The sequence below is a fragment of the Periophthalmus magnuspinnatus genome, chromosome 13 (genome assembly GCF_009829125.3).
Source record: "Periophthalmus magnuspinnatus isolate fPerMag1 chromosome 13, fPerMag1.2.pri, whole genome shotgun sequence".
NCBI classification, from domain to species: Eukaryota; Metazoa; Chordata; class Actinopteri; order Gobiiformes; family Gobiidae; genus Periophthalmus; species Periophthalmus magnuspinnatus.
This window is the reverse complement of record NC_047138.1, coordinates 17,720,543-17,739,918: the sequence shown is the minus strand read 5'-3', so window position 1 is coordinate 17,739,918 and position 19,376 is coordinate 17,720,543. Positions and strand designations below refer to the sequence as shown.

The following is a 19,376-nucleotide window of genomic DNA, read 5'->3' as shown; positions in this document are numbered from 1 at the left end:
GGGGGGGAAGGAGCCTGAGTTTGTGCGGGATGTTGAGCGTTACCCACTGGATATAGTCGGCTTCACCACCACACACAGCTTGGGCTCTGGAACCCAAGTCCTTGAGAGGGACTGGACTATCATTTCTCCAGCGTTGCCCGGGCAGATGTTGTTCTCCTCCTCTATTGCTGATGCGGCTGCTCATAGCTGTGGTTGTAAGTCTGCGGTGCTTGTCGCGACAGCATCCCCCGAACCCGCTGGTGGACACCGGAAGTAAGGGATGCCGCCAGGCTGAAGGAGTCCTATGAGCCTTGTTGGCTTGTGGGATCCCTGAGGCATATGACAGTACTGGCGGGCCAAGCGTACCGTGGCTCGTGCGGTTACAAAGGCAAAAACTCGGGGAGGCCATGGAGGACTATCGGATGGCCTCAAAGAGATTCTAGAAAACCATCCAGTGCCTCATGAGGGGGAAGCAGTGCTTCACCAACACTGTTTACAGTGCTGACCTCAACTGTGGATGTTGTCAGACTGTGGAAGGAATACTTTGAGGATCTCCTCAATCCCAACATCACATCTTCCGAGGACGAAACAGAGACTGGGGACCCGGAGGCAGACTCGTCCATCACCATGGCTGAACTCACCAAGGTGGTTGGTAAGCTCCTCGGTGGCAAGATCCTGGGGGTGGATGAGATCTTGGCTGACACGTTTTTGCAAGCTCATGTGGCGGTCGGGGACAGTACCGCTGTATAAGAAGGGGGACTGGAGGGTGTGTTCCAATTAAAGGGGAAGCCTTCTTTGTAAGGTCTGTTCCAGGGTACTGCAGAGGAGAATCTGACCGATAGTCGAACCTCGGATCCAAGAGCAATGCGGTTTTCATCCCGGTCGCGGAACACTGGACTAGCTATATACTCTTTATCGGGTCCTCGAGGGTTCGTGGGAGTTTGCCCAACCAGTCCAGATGTGTTTTCTGGATCTGGAGAAGGCATTCGACCATATCCCTCGTGGTGTCCTTTGGGGGGTGCTCCGGGAGTATGGGAAGCAACTTTTTATCGAGAACATTGCAGAACAATGAAACCTGGGCTTTTGATATTCCCTGGGCGAGGAGATATGGCTGTGGATTTCCCAAGGCATTGGAAGGACTGAAATAAACACAAAAATATAACAATCAATTTTAAGACAGTGCTCATAAAAAAAGACTTCTTTAAACAAACCTTTTGATATTTCATAAGATGTTCTGTAGCTTCCTCAACAATGATTTTCTTTGCCCAATTTTTACCAGCAGCTTACAGTGAAAGAAAATACAGCAGAAGAATCAGCAAGGACATATTGCTGTCCCACTCTATAACAATCATTATTATTATTATCATTATTTGTCAATATAAATATGATCCTAGCATGCATCAAAGCTAACCATCATCCCTTGTGAGGAAATAAATTATATAAGTTGTATGTATTTACCTTGCTCCTCTGTGGGGCTGATAGCTTCATTGAGGAATGCCTTAAGAAGAGATGTCTCTTTTAGGAACTGTGATTCTGTGATTATTTTTTCTTCATGGTCAATTTTTCATGGAATCTTGCAGAAACATCAAAGAAACGTCCTGTAAAATCTGTTAACAAAGAACAAGCAACAATTATTAACCCCTATTACTATTCACACAGCTCTGGAAAGAATAAATTGAAAAATGAAATATTTCAATTTGATACCAACAGCTTCACAGTTACCAGTCCTTTTGTCTCCATGAAGCAAGGACTCTCTAAATAATATCTGAGGACTATTTGTGGATCATTGAGGAGCTGTTGCTGATGACTGAAGGATTGTCTCATCTTTGAGAGGATCAGTTCTTTGTCAGTTCTGTGAGTAAGAATTGCCATCACTTCCAGGAATTCATACCCTGAATGCTGTGCAGCATGAGATGTGGCCTGTCCATAGCTCTCTATAAGTCATAAGTTCATTTGTAGCTGACCTTAGGTTCGCAACTTTTAGCCAAAAAAAAAAAAAAAAAAAAAAAAAAAAATGACAGCATGTTGAAAGCATATTTTCTTCCTTTTGGATTTTTTCCCCTTCCTTTTTACCTTTTTATTGAACTGAAAAACATGCGCCCTTACTGTTATTTGTATCTCCACAAACCTGACACTGCCTGGAGGACAGCCTCCAACTGCTTGTTCCCATGAAAATTTTGTTCTTTTGGCTATAAATTTCCACAGTATGGTATAACACTTCATGGAAGTCTTCTCTCCCTGTCCAGTCTGTGTCAGCAGTTTGCATCTTATGAACACTTGTGTTCTAATAGTAAAGATAAGATAGGTCATGTAGGAGGAGGGAGCAGAGCCAGGCTGATCAGGACCAGAGGGTGTTTATTCCTGATTTAGATATTATTCATGAAGCTGCCAAAAACACACCAACCAGATAGACTCAGTAGAGCAGTTAAATCATCTGACCCTCTCCTACTGCAGATCCTCAGCTCATCACAGGGTACCCCCTGGACCCAAACCCAGTCCAAACCCACAGGCCTTTCTTTCCGAGTCCAAACGGTCAGGCCCCTTGAGTCCACATACTGAGCTGAGAACCCTGAATCTAACATATAAAGGCACTTTGCACAAATGAGCATTAAGTGTTAGACCATGTGAGACATATATTTATAAAATACAACTTCAGGAGATAAAGAGAAGATAAAGATCCATCTTTATTTGATTACACTTAGAAAAGTATTGACATATTTAATAGTATTAAATGAAAATCCTTGCCGGCTTTAGACAAGGCCCTTGAAGAAATCGATTGTTTTGGATCCTTTAGTTTGGGCTAAAGTGACCTTTGGTTAACCTGTGCTTCTGTCTGAGACCACATGAACAAGAGATCGGACTCACACATGATTGTTCTCACCCACTAAATCCCTGCACATTTGACTGAACAGATCAACGAAAAAATGTCTGAATGGATGTTCAAATGAAACCATACTCACTGTGATTAACAGACTACACTTTGATGATTAAATTATGAGGAAAGGTTCTGTAGGAACCAGAGCCTCCTCAGGAGAGGGGTACAGGGTAGGGACCACAGCCTCCTCAGGGGAGGGGTAAAGAGAAGGGACCACAACCTCCTCAGGGGACAGGAGAACAATAGCTTCCTGTCAAAAAGAATGTGGGAAGTGATTGGGCTACAAAGCAAAATCCTAAATGTGTCTGTAGATTAAAAAAAAAAAGATGAGGAAAACAGCTGGGCTCCCCTGAACTCCAAAGTGTCAACTAAAAATCACATGAGAAAGCAAAGGGAAGATGTTGTGATGATTCAGGTGGTTTAATATCACAAGGTCTGTATGCTTCTGGAAGGATTTCATAGACATCAGTTGAAAATGAGAAAATGACACACGTTTGTCTGAAATGGATGTTTGCATATTGAGCGAGGGATTGCACATACAGTTAACATTCTGTAGATTACATTGTACTTGGCCTATAGATGTGGTGGTATACATTCGGGTTAAGTGTAGTCTGTTTGCGGCTGGTGTGGGCTTTCATCCGCCGCAGTACAACATTCACCATACCCACTTACAGTGAATGGTTACATTTACACAGATATTTCCAAAAGACAGATTTTCTCCATTGGTTTACAGTGAGACCCCATCCACATAAAGGGTTAAAAACTCACAGGGACACCAGTCTCCTGAGGGCACATGCCGCTGGTCCCCAAAGCAGCAGAGCCAATGCTGTAAACCAGTTCAGACCAGGGGACAGGCTGAGACCAAGGAGCTGGACCCAAAGGCATTTTCTGCTGTGTTCAATTACTTCAGGAAATTAATGATGCCAATATCACAGAACTATAAAAGGAAAGAAAAACATTTCTTAGATGAATATCTGTGTCTGTGTAACCATAACAACACAAAAGCAAAACAAGCTCAAAGATCAGCCCAAACCTTGTTTGGATTGATTTGGATTTAAATTCATTGACAAGAAAAAGCTCAGTCAGGCACATTTCATGTATGCCGTTGCTGAAGGTACTGGAGCATGATAGGGCTGTTCTTTGAAATCAGAGGGACTACAAGACAGGAGTTATTCACTTTAAATTCCACAACACTACTCCTTACATTGTCCTAATCACTGGTCACCATCAGGAACCAGGGAACTTCTGTTCTCTCATATGCTGTGTGGAGATGAATGTGATGCTGAGCACAATCTGACCCTTTGCAGACCTGCTACATGTCAGGACTGTACTATTCTACAGGTCTGATGATAGAACATGTTCTGCTCTTGTGTTGTGTTCCAGACGTAGACTGTATAAAGTGGACTTAGGGAGTGTGACGTCACCCATAGGGTTTAGCTCCAGCCAAATGAAGTTTATTGAGGCTAGCATTTATAGTGACTAATCTGCAACCAGGGACCACATTGAGTGCACCAATCAGAAGACAGGGTGCTAAAGGTATGTGCCCTTTCCCATCTACACTGCAGGTTTCTATGGGGTAGGCGCTGAGCAACAAGTCATTATAGCTGTCAATCAAACAGGTGTGACCTCTGGGAAAGAAGGCACCTGATTGGTCTATTAATAAAGCTCATATGTTGATTTAGGGATAAAACGAGGTGAAGGTTTTAAGGTCAGAATGATGAGTCTGACAGCAGCAGTTACAGAAAGATTTCTCAATAGATGTCAATTGGAACCACACCCATGCTCACTTCCTATTTAGAACATTTAGACATAGCTAGCAGGCTAGCTATGTCCATTTATATATACAGTCTATGGTTGTACAGGGCTGATGATAGAACACGTTCTGCTCATGTGTTGTGCGTTCTACAGGTCTAATGATAGAACACATTTTGTGCACAGAGGTCAGAGGTGTAGGTGTGATGGTTCAGCAGAAGAGGAGCTGGCCGTGGTGCTGAGGGCTGTGTCCTGTGCTGGCTCTTCTGACCGCTCCTATGCTGCTGTGACGAGAGACACAAACATACACATTAGCACAGACATTAAACACACAACCTTCCTCCACATACACTGTTGCATACACTGCTGCATACACTGATGTAAGAAGAGCACACACTTGCCTCACGTCTCTCGCTCCTTCTTGACAGTGACATCTCCAGCACTGGCCCCGGGACCTGCTCCGGGGGCAGGGCTAGGGCCTGGGGGCGGGGCAGCAGCAGGGATGGAGGCAGCCCCTGCACCGGCCGAGCCCAGGATGGTGGTGACCTCTCCCTGCATGAACGCCCAGGGGGGACTGTTGGGAGTGTTATCCAGCGGACAGCGCTCTCCACTGGGGCAGTACACCTCCCCGTCTGCCCTGCGACTCTGGATGTACACGCGCGTGCAGGGGAAGCAGAACCTGCAGAAGAGCACAAATGTGTTATGGCCTTCAAACATATTCTCTTCTTCTATTCAAACTAGTGAGAAAAGGACTTCTCAGTTTGAATAATACATTGATTTTTGACAAATCATTTTGAATACAAAATTAGTTGGCATCAGATCAAGGATGTGATCTGAGTGGGATTGTACCCTTGTCTTTGGTATTATTTAAAAAAAAATGCAAAAAGCATGGACTTTTCATAATTAAGGACCCAGTATGTATGTATGTATGTATGTATGTATGTATGTATGTATGTATGTATGTATGTATGTATGTATGTATGTATGTATGTATATATATATATATATATATATATATAAATATAAAAAGACCCACCTGTGTCCTTGCACTGAGGGGCACTGCACAAAGTGTGTGTCTTCCAGCCGCTCGTGGCACAGGGTGCAGGACAGTGTGTTTCCAGCAGTGTGGCTGCTGCCTGACGCAGAGCCCAGCTCGGAGGCTCCTCCGTGGGGTAAGGCTGGAGCGGTGTTGGCCGCCTCTACAGATGCACTGGAACTCAGGGGCTCTCCTCCAGGCCTAGTGGCCAAGGGACGGGGCTGTCGTGCAGGAGAGGACGCAGGCTTGGGGCTGGTCTGGCTCACACCCCCAGCCATGGCTGAGGCGGTCAAAGGCAGACCTGTCGCTTTACTGCTGCCACTGCCTGCCACTGCAGAATGAATGGGCGTCTGAGACTTGGACTGGCCCTGTGAGCTGAGCTCGCGCTCCAGCTCCTGGGAGATGAATGGTCCTATGCCCATGCCGATGCCCAGCTGTCTGCGGCTCATCTCAGCAAGCATAGGGGCGGGAAAGATCAATGGATTGCTTATAGGGGCTTGTCTGGCAGCCAAACCCGCCGGCAGCAGCCCGGGGGGTATTCCAGCTATACTCTGGGACACTAAACTGGGAGGGATGGCAGCACCGAGCATGGGCCTCCTGCTGCCGCTGGGGCTTTGGCGGTTCAGTTCCTGTGGATGTCCGTCCCTGTGTAAGCCATTGGGAGGTACCCTGGCTGCGGAGCCCACACTCTCGCCTCTCCCTGCGCGCTCAAAGCGGTCGTTGTGCGTCCTGGCCGTGTCCACGGGCGCTTCTCTCCCTGATGTGCTGTGTTTGTTTGGGGAGGGACCCGGGGACCTCACGTTACCGTCCTGCATGCCGTGTGTCCGTTTGAGTTGTCGAGCGTTTGCTATCAGGAACTCGATTTGATTGGCACCCTCATAGTTGACGCAGCCTCGACACACCACCTCGCTGAAGTCCCACACCACAGTCCAGGGCATCTTGGGCAGGTCGCACAGGTAGCACCACTGGCGCCTGGACGAGGACGGAGACGACATGGCAATGCTAATGCTAACCCCAACCCACACACACACACACAGTAGCCTGCTGCTATCCTGCTAACGGAGGCTACACGTTAGCCAGGCTAAAGTACCGTGCCTATCGCACGGCTTGTCGCCCCACTACTTCTGCACAGAACGTTCAGAGCTCCCGGTGCTCCGCGATAGCCGCGTGCACATCACGGACAGAGAGAAGATACAGATGTACTCCGGGACAGCGCTTTCAAACGAGTGTTTTGTTTACCACCTCGGCCTACTCTACGCTGCTGCTGTCAACTGTTTTCTCGTCAGGCGAAGTGAAGTTACGTAACATAGTACAGGTGCATTGTGGGAGTTGGAGTCTTATAGCCACATTTTCTCTATGCAGCGGATCATCACAAACCTCTGAAAAACTACACCACAGAGGAGCGGAAGTCAAGCGGCCCTGGGTCACAGTTCAACTACAAAAAACGTGCGTCAACAGCCATGCGTTTGGACTGAGCATCTGAGTGAAACACGTCTTAAAAGTTGTGTTAAAATGTTCAGAGACATCTCATCTTCGTCCTCCTCTGCTTCCTCTTCTTCCTCCTCCAGCGACGACGAGGATAATGGTCCAGAGACACACGCAGACTCCGGACACACAGGTACTCTGCGGCTACGGTTTAGCTCCTTTACAGTTCCCACTCCACTGTAGGCTTGCTTCTCTTTTCAGTACTGTTAACACCATGTGTAGATGGTCAAATATCGGAACGTGTTATGTGTCCAAATGGACTAATGCTGCATAGGAGGAAACAAGTCAAGGCGATGGCACTTGGCTGAAGTGTAAAGTCCTCTTTAGGGACACGCGTCTGCAGCATAGACTTTTTATACATTCATACATTCACACATGGCCCGCTCTGTTTTGCTTTGTTTTGCTCGTGACATGTTTTGTTGTGTTGCAGAGAGCGGGAAGAAGTTCCAGTGCCCCGCCGAATTCGTGTCCTTCTCTTACAAATCATGCAGCTCCACTGTCAAGGCAGACGGCAGCTCTGAACTGTGGCTCATCAAAGCTCCCGCAAGCTTCGACGCACACAGGTCAGTGTAGTGTCTGTCTATAACGATAATAATTATTAAATGAGTTACTGATTTCAACGGTTGCGATGAATATGATTAGTCACTGAAATGCTATTGCAAAATCCGTCATGCACATCTATATGACCATGAGCCAAACAGACATGAGCTAAGCACTGTCCTGGTTGTAGTTTCAGTGGACTCCAGCTGCCCCTGTGTGGCCTGCAAACACTGAGGGTTCCACCTGGAGAGGGTGTGAAGCACACCTACAATATCCTTGGCTCCTCACACTGCAGCCCCGAGCTTCGCCTCCTCACTTCCCCCAAGAACACCTCTCACCCCGCCTCACTCACCTCCGCCTTCACTGGATTCATCAGCATATGCGAGAGCTATGGTGACCACAGTGCAAATCCGGCTCTCCACATGGTCCCTGCCATCCCGCCACCCTCTCTGCCCCCTGGACTGAAACAGCGCTTTCAACACTCCGCCTGCAGGACTATCCCTCGGCCAGCGGACGGTGAGTCAGGCAGGAAGAGGAGGAGAGAGAAGAGGATCAAAGCAGAGCCAGAGGAGGAGTGTGTGCGAGCCAAGCTGGACACGCTGATCAGTATAAAGAGTGAGGTCAAACATGAGCCTGTGGACACACAGTATGTAGAGACTGAGAGGAGGAGCAAGAAGAAGAAGAAGAAGTCTAAAAGTGACAACTAGTCTAGATGTGCGTCTCTGCCCGTGCGTCTCTGCCCGTGCGTCTCTGCCCGTGCGTCTCTGCCCGTGCGTCTCTGCCCGTGCGTCTCTGCCCGTGCGTCTCTGCCCGTGCGTCTCTGCCCGTGCGTCTCTGCCCGTGCGTCTCTGCCCGTGCGTCTCTGCCCGTGCGTCTCTGCCCGTGCGTCTCTGTGATGTATTACCACTGTCATTAAACATTTTACACAAACTGTTGCTCCTCTTTTCAGTCATGGAAGAATCTGTTTCTTAAGTAAACATACAATATAATAGCTCAGGTCACAGGAAACATGTCCTACCATGCAAGCAGTGGGACCAGCAACTCAAATAGTTAAAGCTGCACTATGTAACTTTGCTGGTGTTTTCTCGTGAGACTTACTTTAAAGAGGGAGTGTTTTACTTCTATGGGATTTTAACTGGATACATATTTATCACCATGTTACATTTTCATTGTTTTTAAAATGCTATATTCACTGAAAATAATGTATTAAAATGTTAAAAAGTTGACCTTTTCATGCTCTGAATTCCCCCTCCCCCATCACTACACAATCAGTGCGCTCTGTGCTACTGTGCAATCGCATGAAACAATTGCACAGTAGAACAGAGCAGCAATTAATGCTGATTTATTCTTAATTATAAAAACATTGGATACAATGGTGTAATTTAGTCTCCTTTGGCACAGATGGGGCTTCTCTGGTACAGATAGGTCTCTTCTGGTACAGATGAGTCTCAATAGGTCTCCTCTGGCACAGATGGGTCTCTGCTGGGTCTCCTCTGGCACAGATGGGTCTCCTCTGGTCCATTTGGTACATTGCTCTCCTGCAGAATGACAAAGCCTGTTGAACATATTGAACGTGAGGGGCGGTTCAAAAGCACCTGCTGTACTGTCAGAGTTCACCAGGGGGCAGCAACCTCTGCTCCAGCTGCTGTGCACAAAAGCGTGCACGATACGCGCTCTCAGGCGCGCTCATGTAAGTACCAAACTCAGTGAACTCAAACGCAAGTGAGTGTCTGTGCAGCCAATCAGATGTTCTGTGATCAGGAGCCCGTCCATGAATTAACATTAGGGACAAACGAAATGATACTGTGGAGTGACCAGAAGATGGCGCTGTTACAGCACTAATGAGTGGAACATACGCGGAAAAAAAAAAGGATTGACAATGTTTACCTTGTGTCTTGGCGCACACACATATGTCATGTTTATGGAAGTCTGCAAGTGAAAGACCTATGGAGCTCAACCTTCCTACCCACCCCTGTTCGCTCTGGTTCCGGAAGTAAATTCTTCCCATAGTTTTTTGAAAAATTCAAATATCAAGATTTTGAATGCATGACTGAAGTTAACTAGCTACGTGATAACTAACGTCCATGTTTTAAGCCCAAAAAATATGTTTAAAAACCAAGATTCAGCAAATTGTTTGAATAACTTTGTGGTTTATAAAGTTTCAGAAACAGATTTTAAATAAAATTATAGGTCTTGTTGTCATTAGTTATAACAGCTTTCTAACTTTTAAATGGCCCATATTACACTATCCTCTGATCTATGTTATAATGTTGTTTCCTCATCACAAACAGACCTTGAGTTATGTTTTGTTTCATTCACACATGTTTAACACATAAACCTTGTATATTTAGGCTTAGTTTTTTTCCCTCTCAAATAGAAAATACTCAGATCCACCTTGTGATGTCATGTTGTAATACAAAAAGTGTTCCATTGCATACTCCATACACCTTGACTAGAATCATTTGGATAATTTCAATCTTGGAATTGCCACTCTGTACTGACCTAAAGGTAAAAGGTAGATGTTAACATGTAAAGTACCGCTTCATGACATCACAAGGTGTAATGTGGCTTAACAGTCACAAGAGTGAATTTTATGTTATATACGACCATTAATCTTCTTTTCAGAAAGTCTATGGGTAAATGAATGGGAAATTTACCAGGGGTGGGCGGTCACAGTAGACCTCCATTGCAGTAGAGTAGGCCTATTTCAATCCTCTTCAGTGCCCAGTGTTTGCCACACAGTTACAAGGTTTGTGGTTCAATTCCCACCCTTTCTGTTTGGATTTGGATATGTATTTCATACTATGCAGGCTGTCCCTGTGTCTCTGGGCTACAGCAGCATCAGGAGCTGGTTGCACACAGCTCCAGAGGCTTGTGCTCACTCCAGACATTCACTAATAAAAGTGAAGAATGCAGAGAGCAGGGCTTCATAGCACACGCCTCGACACTTTTTCCATTTGAACATCGCTTGCCTCCGCTACACACAGTCCAGTCCACAGTCCAGCCTGCTTAAAGGCATCTACCTGATTAAAAAAAACAACTTTATTTTAAACTGTTTACAGTGGTTCAAAGTTAGTTTTGTCTTTCAATATGTTTAATTCTTATCTTTGAATGTTTTTGATATGAAATGTTCTCTCAATTGTAGGTTGCCTTGTTACATCTGGCCTGGGGACAACCAATGAAAATTAGCTCTAGTCAGCTAACTCGGGCACATTTACATTTTTTTTTTTTTTTGTAATGTTGATTAATGTGCACTGTCCCTTTTTTTTTTTTAATAAATAAATAAATAAATAACAATAACTAACAAGCTAACCATGCACTTTCTTGTTTATAAGACCATAAAATAGCCTATTATGATGTATACAGCACACAGCAGACTTTTATTTGACCTAAAGAGCTGCTTATACAATATATCGCAAAATTTTATATGTATAAATATACGTATAAAACTGTAGATATTGGTGGAGGTGAAGAGGAGAAGATGGAGAGGCTGAGGAGGCTGACAGTTCTGCTGCAGAGGAGAAGTTGAAGCAGAGGTGAGGAGAGCGAGTCACAAATGTGATTGGGTGAGAGACAAATGTAGCAGGCTGTGATTGGCTCTCAGTGACCAGAGGGAAGAGCCAAAAGGAAATGTGAGCTATGGAGTGTTGGTATGAACCAGATGCCTGTTCACATCATCTTTGTTCATAGAGGTAAAGGAGTGATACATCTGCTGTAAAACTAGGTCATCTGAATGTAGGAAAAGCTTACTTCCTCAGTGAATCAGGACTAGTCTAAGTAAACACAGACTAAACCAGGACTATGGACTAAACCAGAACTATAGACTAAACATAGAGTAAATGTTGCATGTTTAAACGTCAGTTATGAAAGACTTTGGTCGTAGGACTTTGCTTAAAACATCAGGTCAAACATCATCTTGTGGCAGCAGCCTGTGTCTGCACTGATTTTTCTTAAATCAGACCTATTTTGCAAAATGTGTCAAACTTTTCAGAGCTTTTAACCATGTTACAGTTGTTTCCCTTCACCATTTACCCTATGAAGTTGTATTTGGAGTGTTTCATGCCTGCTTGAGTAATCATTAATACCTTATTTTCAAGACACTATATTGCTGATCAACTCCTGACTGTTGTTGTTTTGACTGTGAAGACAAATTTCCCCTCGGGGACAATAAAGTAACTAACTAACTAACTCCTGTTTCTATCGCCACCAGTACATGCCTACTGTGATGTACACACTTTGTTCTCCAATTTTATTGGAACGGTCTGTGTTCTACTGGTTAGATGTTATGATGGGCTAGGCGAGGATTTCATTTCTTGCTTCAACAGTAGTGGGTTTTGTCAGGACAGGGGAGAGGGCTACTGCTGTACTTGTATCCTTAACACATTAGGGCAACATTTATATACACTGTTTTAAAATGCCTATGACTTATTTCATTAAAACAAAGTTAAGATCATCATATTTAAAATTTAGCTAAAAAAATCTATCCCAGTTTGACCATTTTGTAGGTGTAAAATTTGACTTCCTGGATGGAAATGATAACATCATGTATGGGAATTACATCACTGTACCAATCAGCCATGTTATACAGTGAGCTAACAGTCCTAAAATGTAGACAGATTATTATTTGCCAAATAAAAATATAAAAAAAACACATTTATTTTGTTGAAGTAATGTGTACTCTTACATGTGTGGGGGGTCAAGGGTTACATTTTTACACACTGCCTGGCCAAAAAAACTGTATTTTAAACTGTTTGCAGTGGTTCAAAGTTAGTTTAGCTAACAATAACTAACAAGCTAACCATGCACTTTCTTGTTTATAAGACCATAAAATAGCCTACTATGATTAGATGTATACAGCACACAGCAGACTTTTATTTGACCTAAAGAGCTGCTTATACAATATATCGCACAATTTGCAAAAAAAAAGTCACCACCTGGATTTAACTAAGCAAATACGTACAAGCCTATAGGTAGGAGTCAGGGCTAGGTTCAGCAACAGTATGTGCTCAAAGAATGAGGTCAGCTGACTACGTGAATATACTGAATGACCAGGTTATTCCATCAATGGATTTTTTCATCCCTGGTGGGACGGGCATATTCCAAGATGACATTGCCAGGATGCAAATTGTGAAAGAGTGGTTCAAGGAGCATAAGACATCATTTTCACACATGGATTGTCCACCACAGAGTCCAGACCTTAACCCCATTGAGAATCTTTGGGATGTGCTGGAGAAGGCTTTGTGCAGCGGTCACACTCTACCATCATCAATGCAACATCTTGGTGAAAAATTAATGCAACTCTGGATGGAACTAAATCTTGTGACATTGCAGAAGCTTATCGAAACAATGTCACAGCACATATGTGCCATAATCAAAGCTAAAGGTGGTCCAACAAAATATTAGAGTGTGTGTGTGACCTTGTTTTGTTTTGTTTTTTTGGCCAGGCAGAGTATAATGCTTTTCCATCTTCATGGCATGCAAAGCGTTTTACATTAAGGAACCTCTCACTCATTCACACACCAGTCTACACAGATATTGGGGGAAAGGTGGGTCAAGTGTCTTGCCCAAGGATACGAAGACAGCATTAATCTGTGGGAGCAGGAATTGTACCGCCAGCCTGTGGGTCAGTGGATTGCATCGCCAACCTTTGGATCACTCTACCAACAGAGCAACTGTTGCCCTGTATAAATTGTGCCCAACTTTAGCATAAATTCTCCCTAGTGTGATGTCATCAGTATTACTTCCTGTAATTTTCAACATATTCTTCAATTTTTCCTCAAACATTGCTTCCTGATTGGTGTAAAATTATAATTTATGTTTACAACAGGTATAATCTCACCAACTTAAGTCAAAATTAGAAAACCAAACAAATGCCATGCACACCTTAAAGGGGCAAGGACTACAGACCGGAGATTCAGTGGTTCATATGACTTTGACATTTCCTGACATCAGTCGTTAAAGAGGAACAGTGTGACTTTTCTGCTGGAAGATCTGCCACCTGCTTGTCTCCATAGAGCTATTGCTTTGTTTTTGATAAATTACAGATGTTTTTATTGCTCCAAAACAGAAGCATTCTCTCTAGAGATCACTGTAACTATCTTAACTTGATGGCTTAACTTAGCTTAGCTTTCAGGTGGAGGCTGGAGGGTATAGCGCCTACTTGTCTCCATGGAGATGTTATTGTTTTGTAGACGAGCAGGTAGCATACCCTCCACTGGAAAAGTCAGTAGTGCACCTTTAAATGCGCTCCCGCTTTGTCCCACTTTCGCATGATTTATAGCCCCATGATATCGCTCGGGTTTGTTAGTATCAGCCTTTTGCAGAGCCTTGCGCGTCCCGGCTGCGCGTTCCGGCTGTGCGTTCGCGGAGCAGATGTGTCACAGTCTTAGGCGTTTTGTGATGGAAACTCGGCTCGTCCCCCCCCCCCCCCTCCCCCGCTCGTCTCCATTCACTCTCACTGCGCTCAGCTTTTCATTCAATCAGAAATCATAAAGAAAGAAAGGGCCGAACTGTCCGCAGTCAGTCACGTGAGCCCCGGCGAACACGGAGCCTCAGACCCCCCTCCGCAGGTCCCTTTGTCCTGTCCGCTTTCACTGCTGCCGCCTTCACGGGCCCTCGGAAATCACGCTGCCGTCTGTTGCTTTCGGATCAAGACGCTGTGTTTTCTTGTAGAGCAATAACAACGTACCTGGATCTGGTGTTTGGTGTGAGAGAAAATTACAAAATTTTCCCAAGCTCAAAATTAGCTGACAAATAGCCAGGTAGTCCTATGTCAAAATGTTACTAAAGGTCTAAAACGTCTTCCAAAAAGCATATCTATTAAATACTACAGTATTTTCTGATTTATGTTATAATGTTGTTTCCTCATCAAAAACAGACCTAGAGTTGTGTTTTTTTCATTCACACATGTTTAACACACAAACCCTTCATATTTAGGCTGTCTTCTCTCAAATAGAAAACACTCTGTTTCACCTTGTGATGTCATGTGGTAATACAGGAAGTGCTCCACTGTGTTTTTAAACTCCATACACCTTCACTAGAGTCATTTGGATGATTTCAGCTCTGGAATTGCCAATCTCTACTGAACTAAAGGTAAAAGGAAGCTTTTAATCCAAAAACCACCACCACTTGACATCACAAGGTGGAACAGAGCATTTTGAGCTTTGGAGATATAGATAAACTAATAATATGAAACAACACAACTCCAGGTATGGTTTTGAAGATGTAAAAACATTATAACATGGCTTAATGCTCACAAAAGTCAATTTTGTGCAATAAAGGGCTTGCAGATTCTGACTGATTTTTGGTCCTCATTGGTCCAGATCTGGTGTTATGTCCAGCCTTAAAGAAGAGGTGAAATGTCTTGCCCAAGGACACAACTGCATATATTACCAGTTGCCATCAAATCTGTCAAAGTGTTTAAAACAGGGTCAGTGGACTTTCAGCAGGACATGGCTCAACGCTTTGGTTTAGTCCTAGACCAGGTTGAGTCTTGATTATATAAGAATCCTGGTTAAGGTTCAGTTCTGATTTTTATACAGAAAACACATGTAGGCCTAGTTATTTAAAGATGAAGGCCTATAGAAACATACTTTCTCCGTGGAGATAGATAGGTTTTAGGCCATACTGAGGAATATTATAGCCAAAGAAAAAGCAACAAAAACAACCAAAATGGGAAAAAAACACATTTATTTTACTCTCGTTTTTGGTTAAAAATTTGCTTATTGTGGCTGAGAGACTTTATTTGATGTTTTACTCAAAATGTACGAGATAGCAGGGCGACGCGCATCGCATTCATTGACAGAGGCGTGTATCGATTGTCCCGACTGTACGCGAAGGTGTCTCGAGGCCGTGGGCACGTCAGCCGCCCCCTGCGCTCGCTCTAGCAGCCAGTGAGAGGGAGATGCTCTGAGCGCCACTGCAGCATCTCCTCCGTCAGTCCGCCTCTCCAGCCCGGTGTAAGTGCACGACCACGGGACCAGTCCAGATCAGCCCGTTCGGATCCCCTCTGCCCTGGACACTCACGGCCCTGCGCTCCAGTCCGGATCGTGACTTCGGTCCAGGCTTTTTGTTGCTGCGTTTCCGAGGAGCGCCATCATCCTTTCCCTGGCGCTCACGAGAACACGCTCCCGTCCGGAATGACACACTTACCGTAACCGGGGGTTTTGCGATGGAAAACTGACGCACTTTGGCACGTTTCCCCGTTTCACAGCTCGGCCCTTGGCGCTTTTATCCAGAGAGCGCAGCATCTCTCCCCAGCCCCGTTACACAGGCCTCACTTCGCTCGCCTCCTTCAGGACTCCTCTACGCGGTGACGGCTGCGCAGCGAGAAAAACACAAAGGGGACGGGATCTAACGCACGCCCGAGCACCAGAAGCAGCTCCAAAATGATGGCAGGCGGAGCAGTGCAGCAGAACGGAATTTTCTCCACCGCGCACCACCACAGTCAGCAGCCGCACATGGAGTCCGATCCACCGGACTCACGGAAAAGACCCCTGGAGACCCCCACGGAGGCCAGCAGCACCAAGCGCACCAACACTGGAGGTAAGAGCGTGCACGCCGAGCAGGTGCGGTAGCGCAGGCATCATCAAACGGGACGCGCGGACTCGCCTCCGTAGCTTTGAGTTTAGCGGGGGAACAAAGGGGCGCTGTGGGGATGGGGGACACCGGGCCCTAGGCTTGGTGTGCGGTGTACATAACCGCAGAGGCGCGTCTTTAAAGAGGGCACCGGAGCAGGCGCAGGGATGTGACCGCGGCTGTCCGCGCGCGATACTGGCGTCGACGGATAACCTTGTGCTAATCTGACACAGCGTCCGCCGCCGCTTTGTGTCCAATAACAAAAGCGGATAAACAAGCGGCGGCGGAGCGGCCTTTCACTGCGACACTGCTCCGTGCGCGCGGGCGGCACAGAGCGCGTGAGTGTGTGATAGTCGGTGGAGTATGGATATGTCACCATGGCAATCACCATATTTGGGTTTTGTTTACATGTCATGCGCTCAGCATCTCCATCCGCGGCATCCCAACCATCAGCAGCCTATGGCCATGCACCATCATGGACATGCACGCAACACGCACGCAGCACGCACGCACGCACGCTGTGTTTACAACGAGCTGCTGCTGAGGAGGGCTCTCAGGAGAACTACAGCTGTCTGTAGTAACCATAGGCCTACACGGAGTAACCATAGGCCCACTTGTAATAACCACAGTCCTACCCGTAGGTCTACTATATTTACACAGTTGGAATAAACCTTAGTGTTCACATCTCCAGCTTTCTTTTGAGTTGTTCCAAATGCCGCTATTCCACTGGTACCACTGACATTTCATGTGCTCATGTGTTAGCCTGCTAGGTACTAAACTCAGGTCAATCAGTCAAATATAGGCCTATGTAAATGTAAGCAGGCTAACGCCTGCCCTGGTGCCCTTAGTAGACTTACGGTCCCAGAGGCTGTAGACCACTGCAGAGGCACAGATCTGTACTTCAGACTGTGAAGTGGATTAACAATGGGCTATATAGCCCATTGATTCTGCTCCTGTAGGCCTAGTAGGTCTCCTTTAGCCTCCTCCTCCTTAGGCCTTCTCATCTGAAGGCCCCTCATCTCCTTCTGTCTCTGCTTATAGGCCTGTTCCTCTCATCCTCTGTAGGCTACTCAGTAGACTCCTCAGTAGACTCCTCTGTAGGCCCTTCATCAAGCTCATCAGTAGACTCCACTGTAGACTCCTCTAGTCCCTTCACCAGACTCCTTTGTTGGCTCCTCAGTAGGACTTTACCAGACTCCTCTGTAGACTTCTCTGTAAGCCCTTCACCAGGCTCTTCTGTAGACTCCTCTGTAGACTCCTCTAGGCCCTTAACCAGTCTCCCCTGTAGACACCTCTGTAGAATTCTCTGTAGGCTCTTCACCAGTCTCCCCTGGAGATTCCTCTGTATACTCCTCAGTAGACTCCTCTGTAGACTCCTCTGTAGGCCCCTCTGTAAGCCCTTCACCAGGCTTCTCATTTGGCTGCTCTGGAGGCCCTTCAGTAAGCAGTTCACTAGGTTCCTCTGTAGACTCCTTAGTAGGCTTCTCTGTAGGCTTCTCTTTTGGCTCCTCTGTAGGCTCTTTGCTCTTCAGTAGGCTCCTCAATAGGCTCCTCTGTAGACTCCTCTGTAGTCTTTGAGTAGGCCTCTCTCTCCTTGGGGACACCCTCCCGACAGCAGCAGCTCGTCCATCAGATGAAACACTTTGAGCTTTTAGGCCTGGATAATGAGTTTTAGAAGGTCTTCGTTTGACCGCCGTTTTTGCCCAAAATAACATACCCAATTCTATCAAAAATGATGATGAGTATTATTATTAGTAGTAGCAGTAGAATTAGTTGTAGTCTTAGTAGTAGTAGTAAAAGTAGTACGGAAAATGCATGTGTTATTACATTAGCCACCTTTTGCACTTATATAAATGTTTGTCATCTAGCATCTAGATTGGTAATTCTTAAAACAAGTACAAATGCTTTGGTTTTGTGACAATATTAGTGGAAGTGAATAGTGTAATTAGATAAATAAAATAAATAAATCTTCCGTAGTGGTAGTTTGCCTGCTGATTGTGTACTCGGTGTGCTAGTCGCCCACAAACGGCCGTCTCTCCTCTCTCCAGTGGCCTTCCTGCAGCCTCTGTTTGAAAGCGAAGGCCTTGTATTCCCTCCAGCAGACTCTGACACTCATGGTAAGCCCCACTTCTTTTGCTCTTCTCTGTCCGACCCCTGACCTCTGACCCTTCCCCGTTGACCTCTGGCCTCTGACCTTTGGGGACGGGGTCTCGTGCCCGCTCCAGGTCCCTGCATGCGCCCGCCCGTCACCCGCATTTACCCGCTTCCTCCACACCACCTCACCCCATCCCCATTGCTGCACTGACCCATGTTTGTACTGCTGACCACTGTATTGTAATGACTATATTACTAACTACGTTGCTGACCTCTGAACTAACTACTGTACTGACTATAATACTCATCATTCTACTAACCATTGTACTGGCCACTATACTGACCACTGTAGTGATCACTGATTTTCTGAATTCCACTTGATTTAAAAAAAAAAATACTGTTCTTTGAAACCTAGAGAGGTTACATTAATTTGTACTGACCAGTACATCGCACTGCACTGACCATGGAACTGACCACTATACTGATCACTGTATTGACTGTTATATTGACTATTGTACTGGCCACTGCACTGACTACAGTCTGACCACTGCACCGACCACTGTACTGACCACTGCACTGACCACTGCACTGCCCACTGGTAGAAAAGGTTTCAAAGGTGGTCATTTGGACAACCTCAGCACCGACCCTTGAAATGATCACTGTAATGACTAGCATAATGATCACTGTACTGACCATAATACTAAACTCTGTGCTGACCACTGCACTGACCACTGTAATGACTAGCATAATGCACTGCACTGATCAGTGTACTGACTGTAATACTAACCATTGTACTGACTCCTGCACTGACCACGATAAACCTAACCATGGAAATTACACTGACTTCTGTACTTACTACTTTTTGTACCACTGACCGTTGTAGTAACTATAATTCTAAAAATTGCACTGACCACTGTACTGACCACCATAATTATGATAAAACCAACCGTGGAAATGACACTGACCTCTGTACTTACTACTTTTTGTACCACTGACAGCTGTACTGACTATACTACACTAACACTGCATTGATCACAG

The 19,376-nt window shown here is 45.5% G+C and overlaps 3 protein-coding genes across 7 annotated transcripts in view; 2 read left to right on the top strand and 1 right to left on the bottom strand.

Moving 5' to 3' along the window:
• Positions 1 to 2,646: 2,646 nt before the first annotated feature.
• Positions 2,647 to 6,958, bottom strand: LOC117380223 (interferon regulatory factor 2-binding protein 1-like). Of its 4 annotated transcripts, none has more exons than XM_055226162.1 (3): positions 5,643 to 6,958; positions 5,004 to 5,285; positions 2,647 to 4,887 (listed from the first exon to the last, which is right to left on the bottom strand). In XM_055226162.1, exons 1-2 carry the CDS (start codon positions 6,635 to 6,637, stop codon positions 5,009 to 5,011), a joined length of 1,272 nt encoding a protein of 423 aa, XP_055082137.1. In that variant the 5' UTR covers positions 6,638 to 6,958; the 3' UTR covers positions 2,647 to 4,887; positions 5,004 to 5,008. The 4 variants fall into 4 exon arrangements, with proteins under 4 accessions (XP_055082137.1, XP_055082135.1, XP_055082136.1 ...); XM_055226160.1 differs by having other exon boundaries at positions 2,647 to 4,890; positions 5,008 to 5,285; XM_055226161.1 differs by having other exon boundaries at positions 5,008 to 5,285.
• A 96-nt stretch (positions 6,959 to 7,054) lies between these two features.
• On the top strand, positions 7,055 to 8,805 carry polr1g (RNA polymerase I subunit G). The gene is made up of 3 exons (XM_033977000.2): positions 7,055 to 7,260; positions 7,558 to 7,690; positions 7,858 to 8,805. The coding sequence occupies exons 1-3, from the start codon at positions 7,155 to 7,157 to the stop codon at positions 8,372 to 8,374; spliced, it is 756 nt and encodes a 251-aa protein (XP_033832891.1). The 5' UTR covers positions 7,055 to 7,154; the 3' UTR covers positions 8,375 to 8,805.
• A 6,786-nt stretch (positions 8,806 to 15,591) lies between these two features.
• The window catches only part of nova2 (NOVA alternative splicing regulator 2), a 44,271-nt gene continuing 40,486 nt past the window's right edge, over positions 15,592 to 19,376 (top strand). Inside the window, exons 1-2 of one of the 2 annotated variants that reach the window (XM_033976981.2) lie at positions 15,598 to 16,211; positions 18,293 to 18,361. In XM_033976981.2, the coding sequence (XP_033832872.1) occupies positions 16,055 to 16,211; positions 18,293 to 18,361 (226 nt within the window). In that variant the 5' untranslated portion in view covers positions 15,598 to 16,054. Of the gene's footprint in view, positions 16,212 to 18,292; positions 18,362 to 19,376 lie in introns of both variants that reach the window. The other variant, XM_033976982.2, reaches the window with a different exon arrangement.

Bases quoted from the DNA above. Each gene is read 5' to 3' on its own strand.
- LOC117380223 (XM_055226162.1), bottom strand. From the start codon at position 6,637: ATGTCGTCTCCGTCCTCGTCCAGGCGCCAGTGGTGCTACCTGTGCGAC. The intron at 5,286-5,642 runs GTGGGTCTTTTT...GCTCTTCTGCAG, and splicing joins CCCTCAGTGCAAGGACACAG to GTTCTGCTTCCCCTGCACGC.
- polr1g (XM_033977000.2), top strand. From the start codon at position 7,155: ATGTTCAGAGACATCTCATCTTCGTCCTCCTCTGCTTCCTCTTCTTCC. The intron at 7,261-7,557 runs GTACTCTGCGGC...GTTGTGTTGCAG, and splicing joins CGCAGACTCCGGACACACAG to AGAGCGGGAAGAAGTTCCAG. The intron at 7,691-7,857 runs GTCAGTGTAGTG...TCCTGGTTGTAG, and splicing joins GCAAGCTTCGACGCACACAG to TTTCAGTGGACTCCAGCTGC.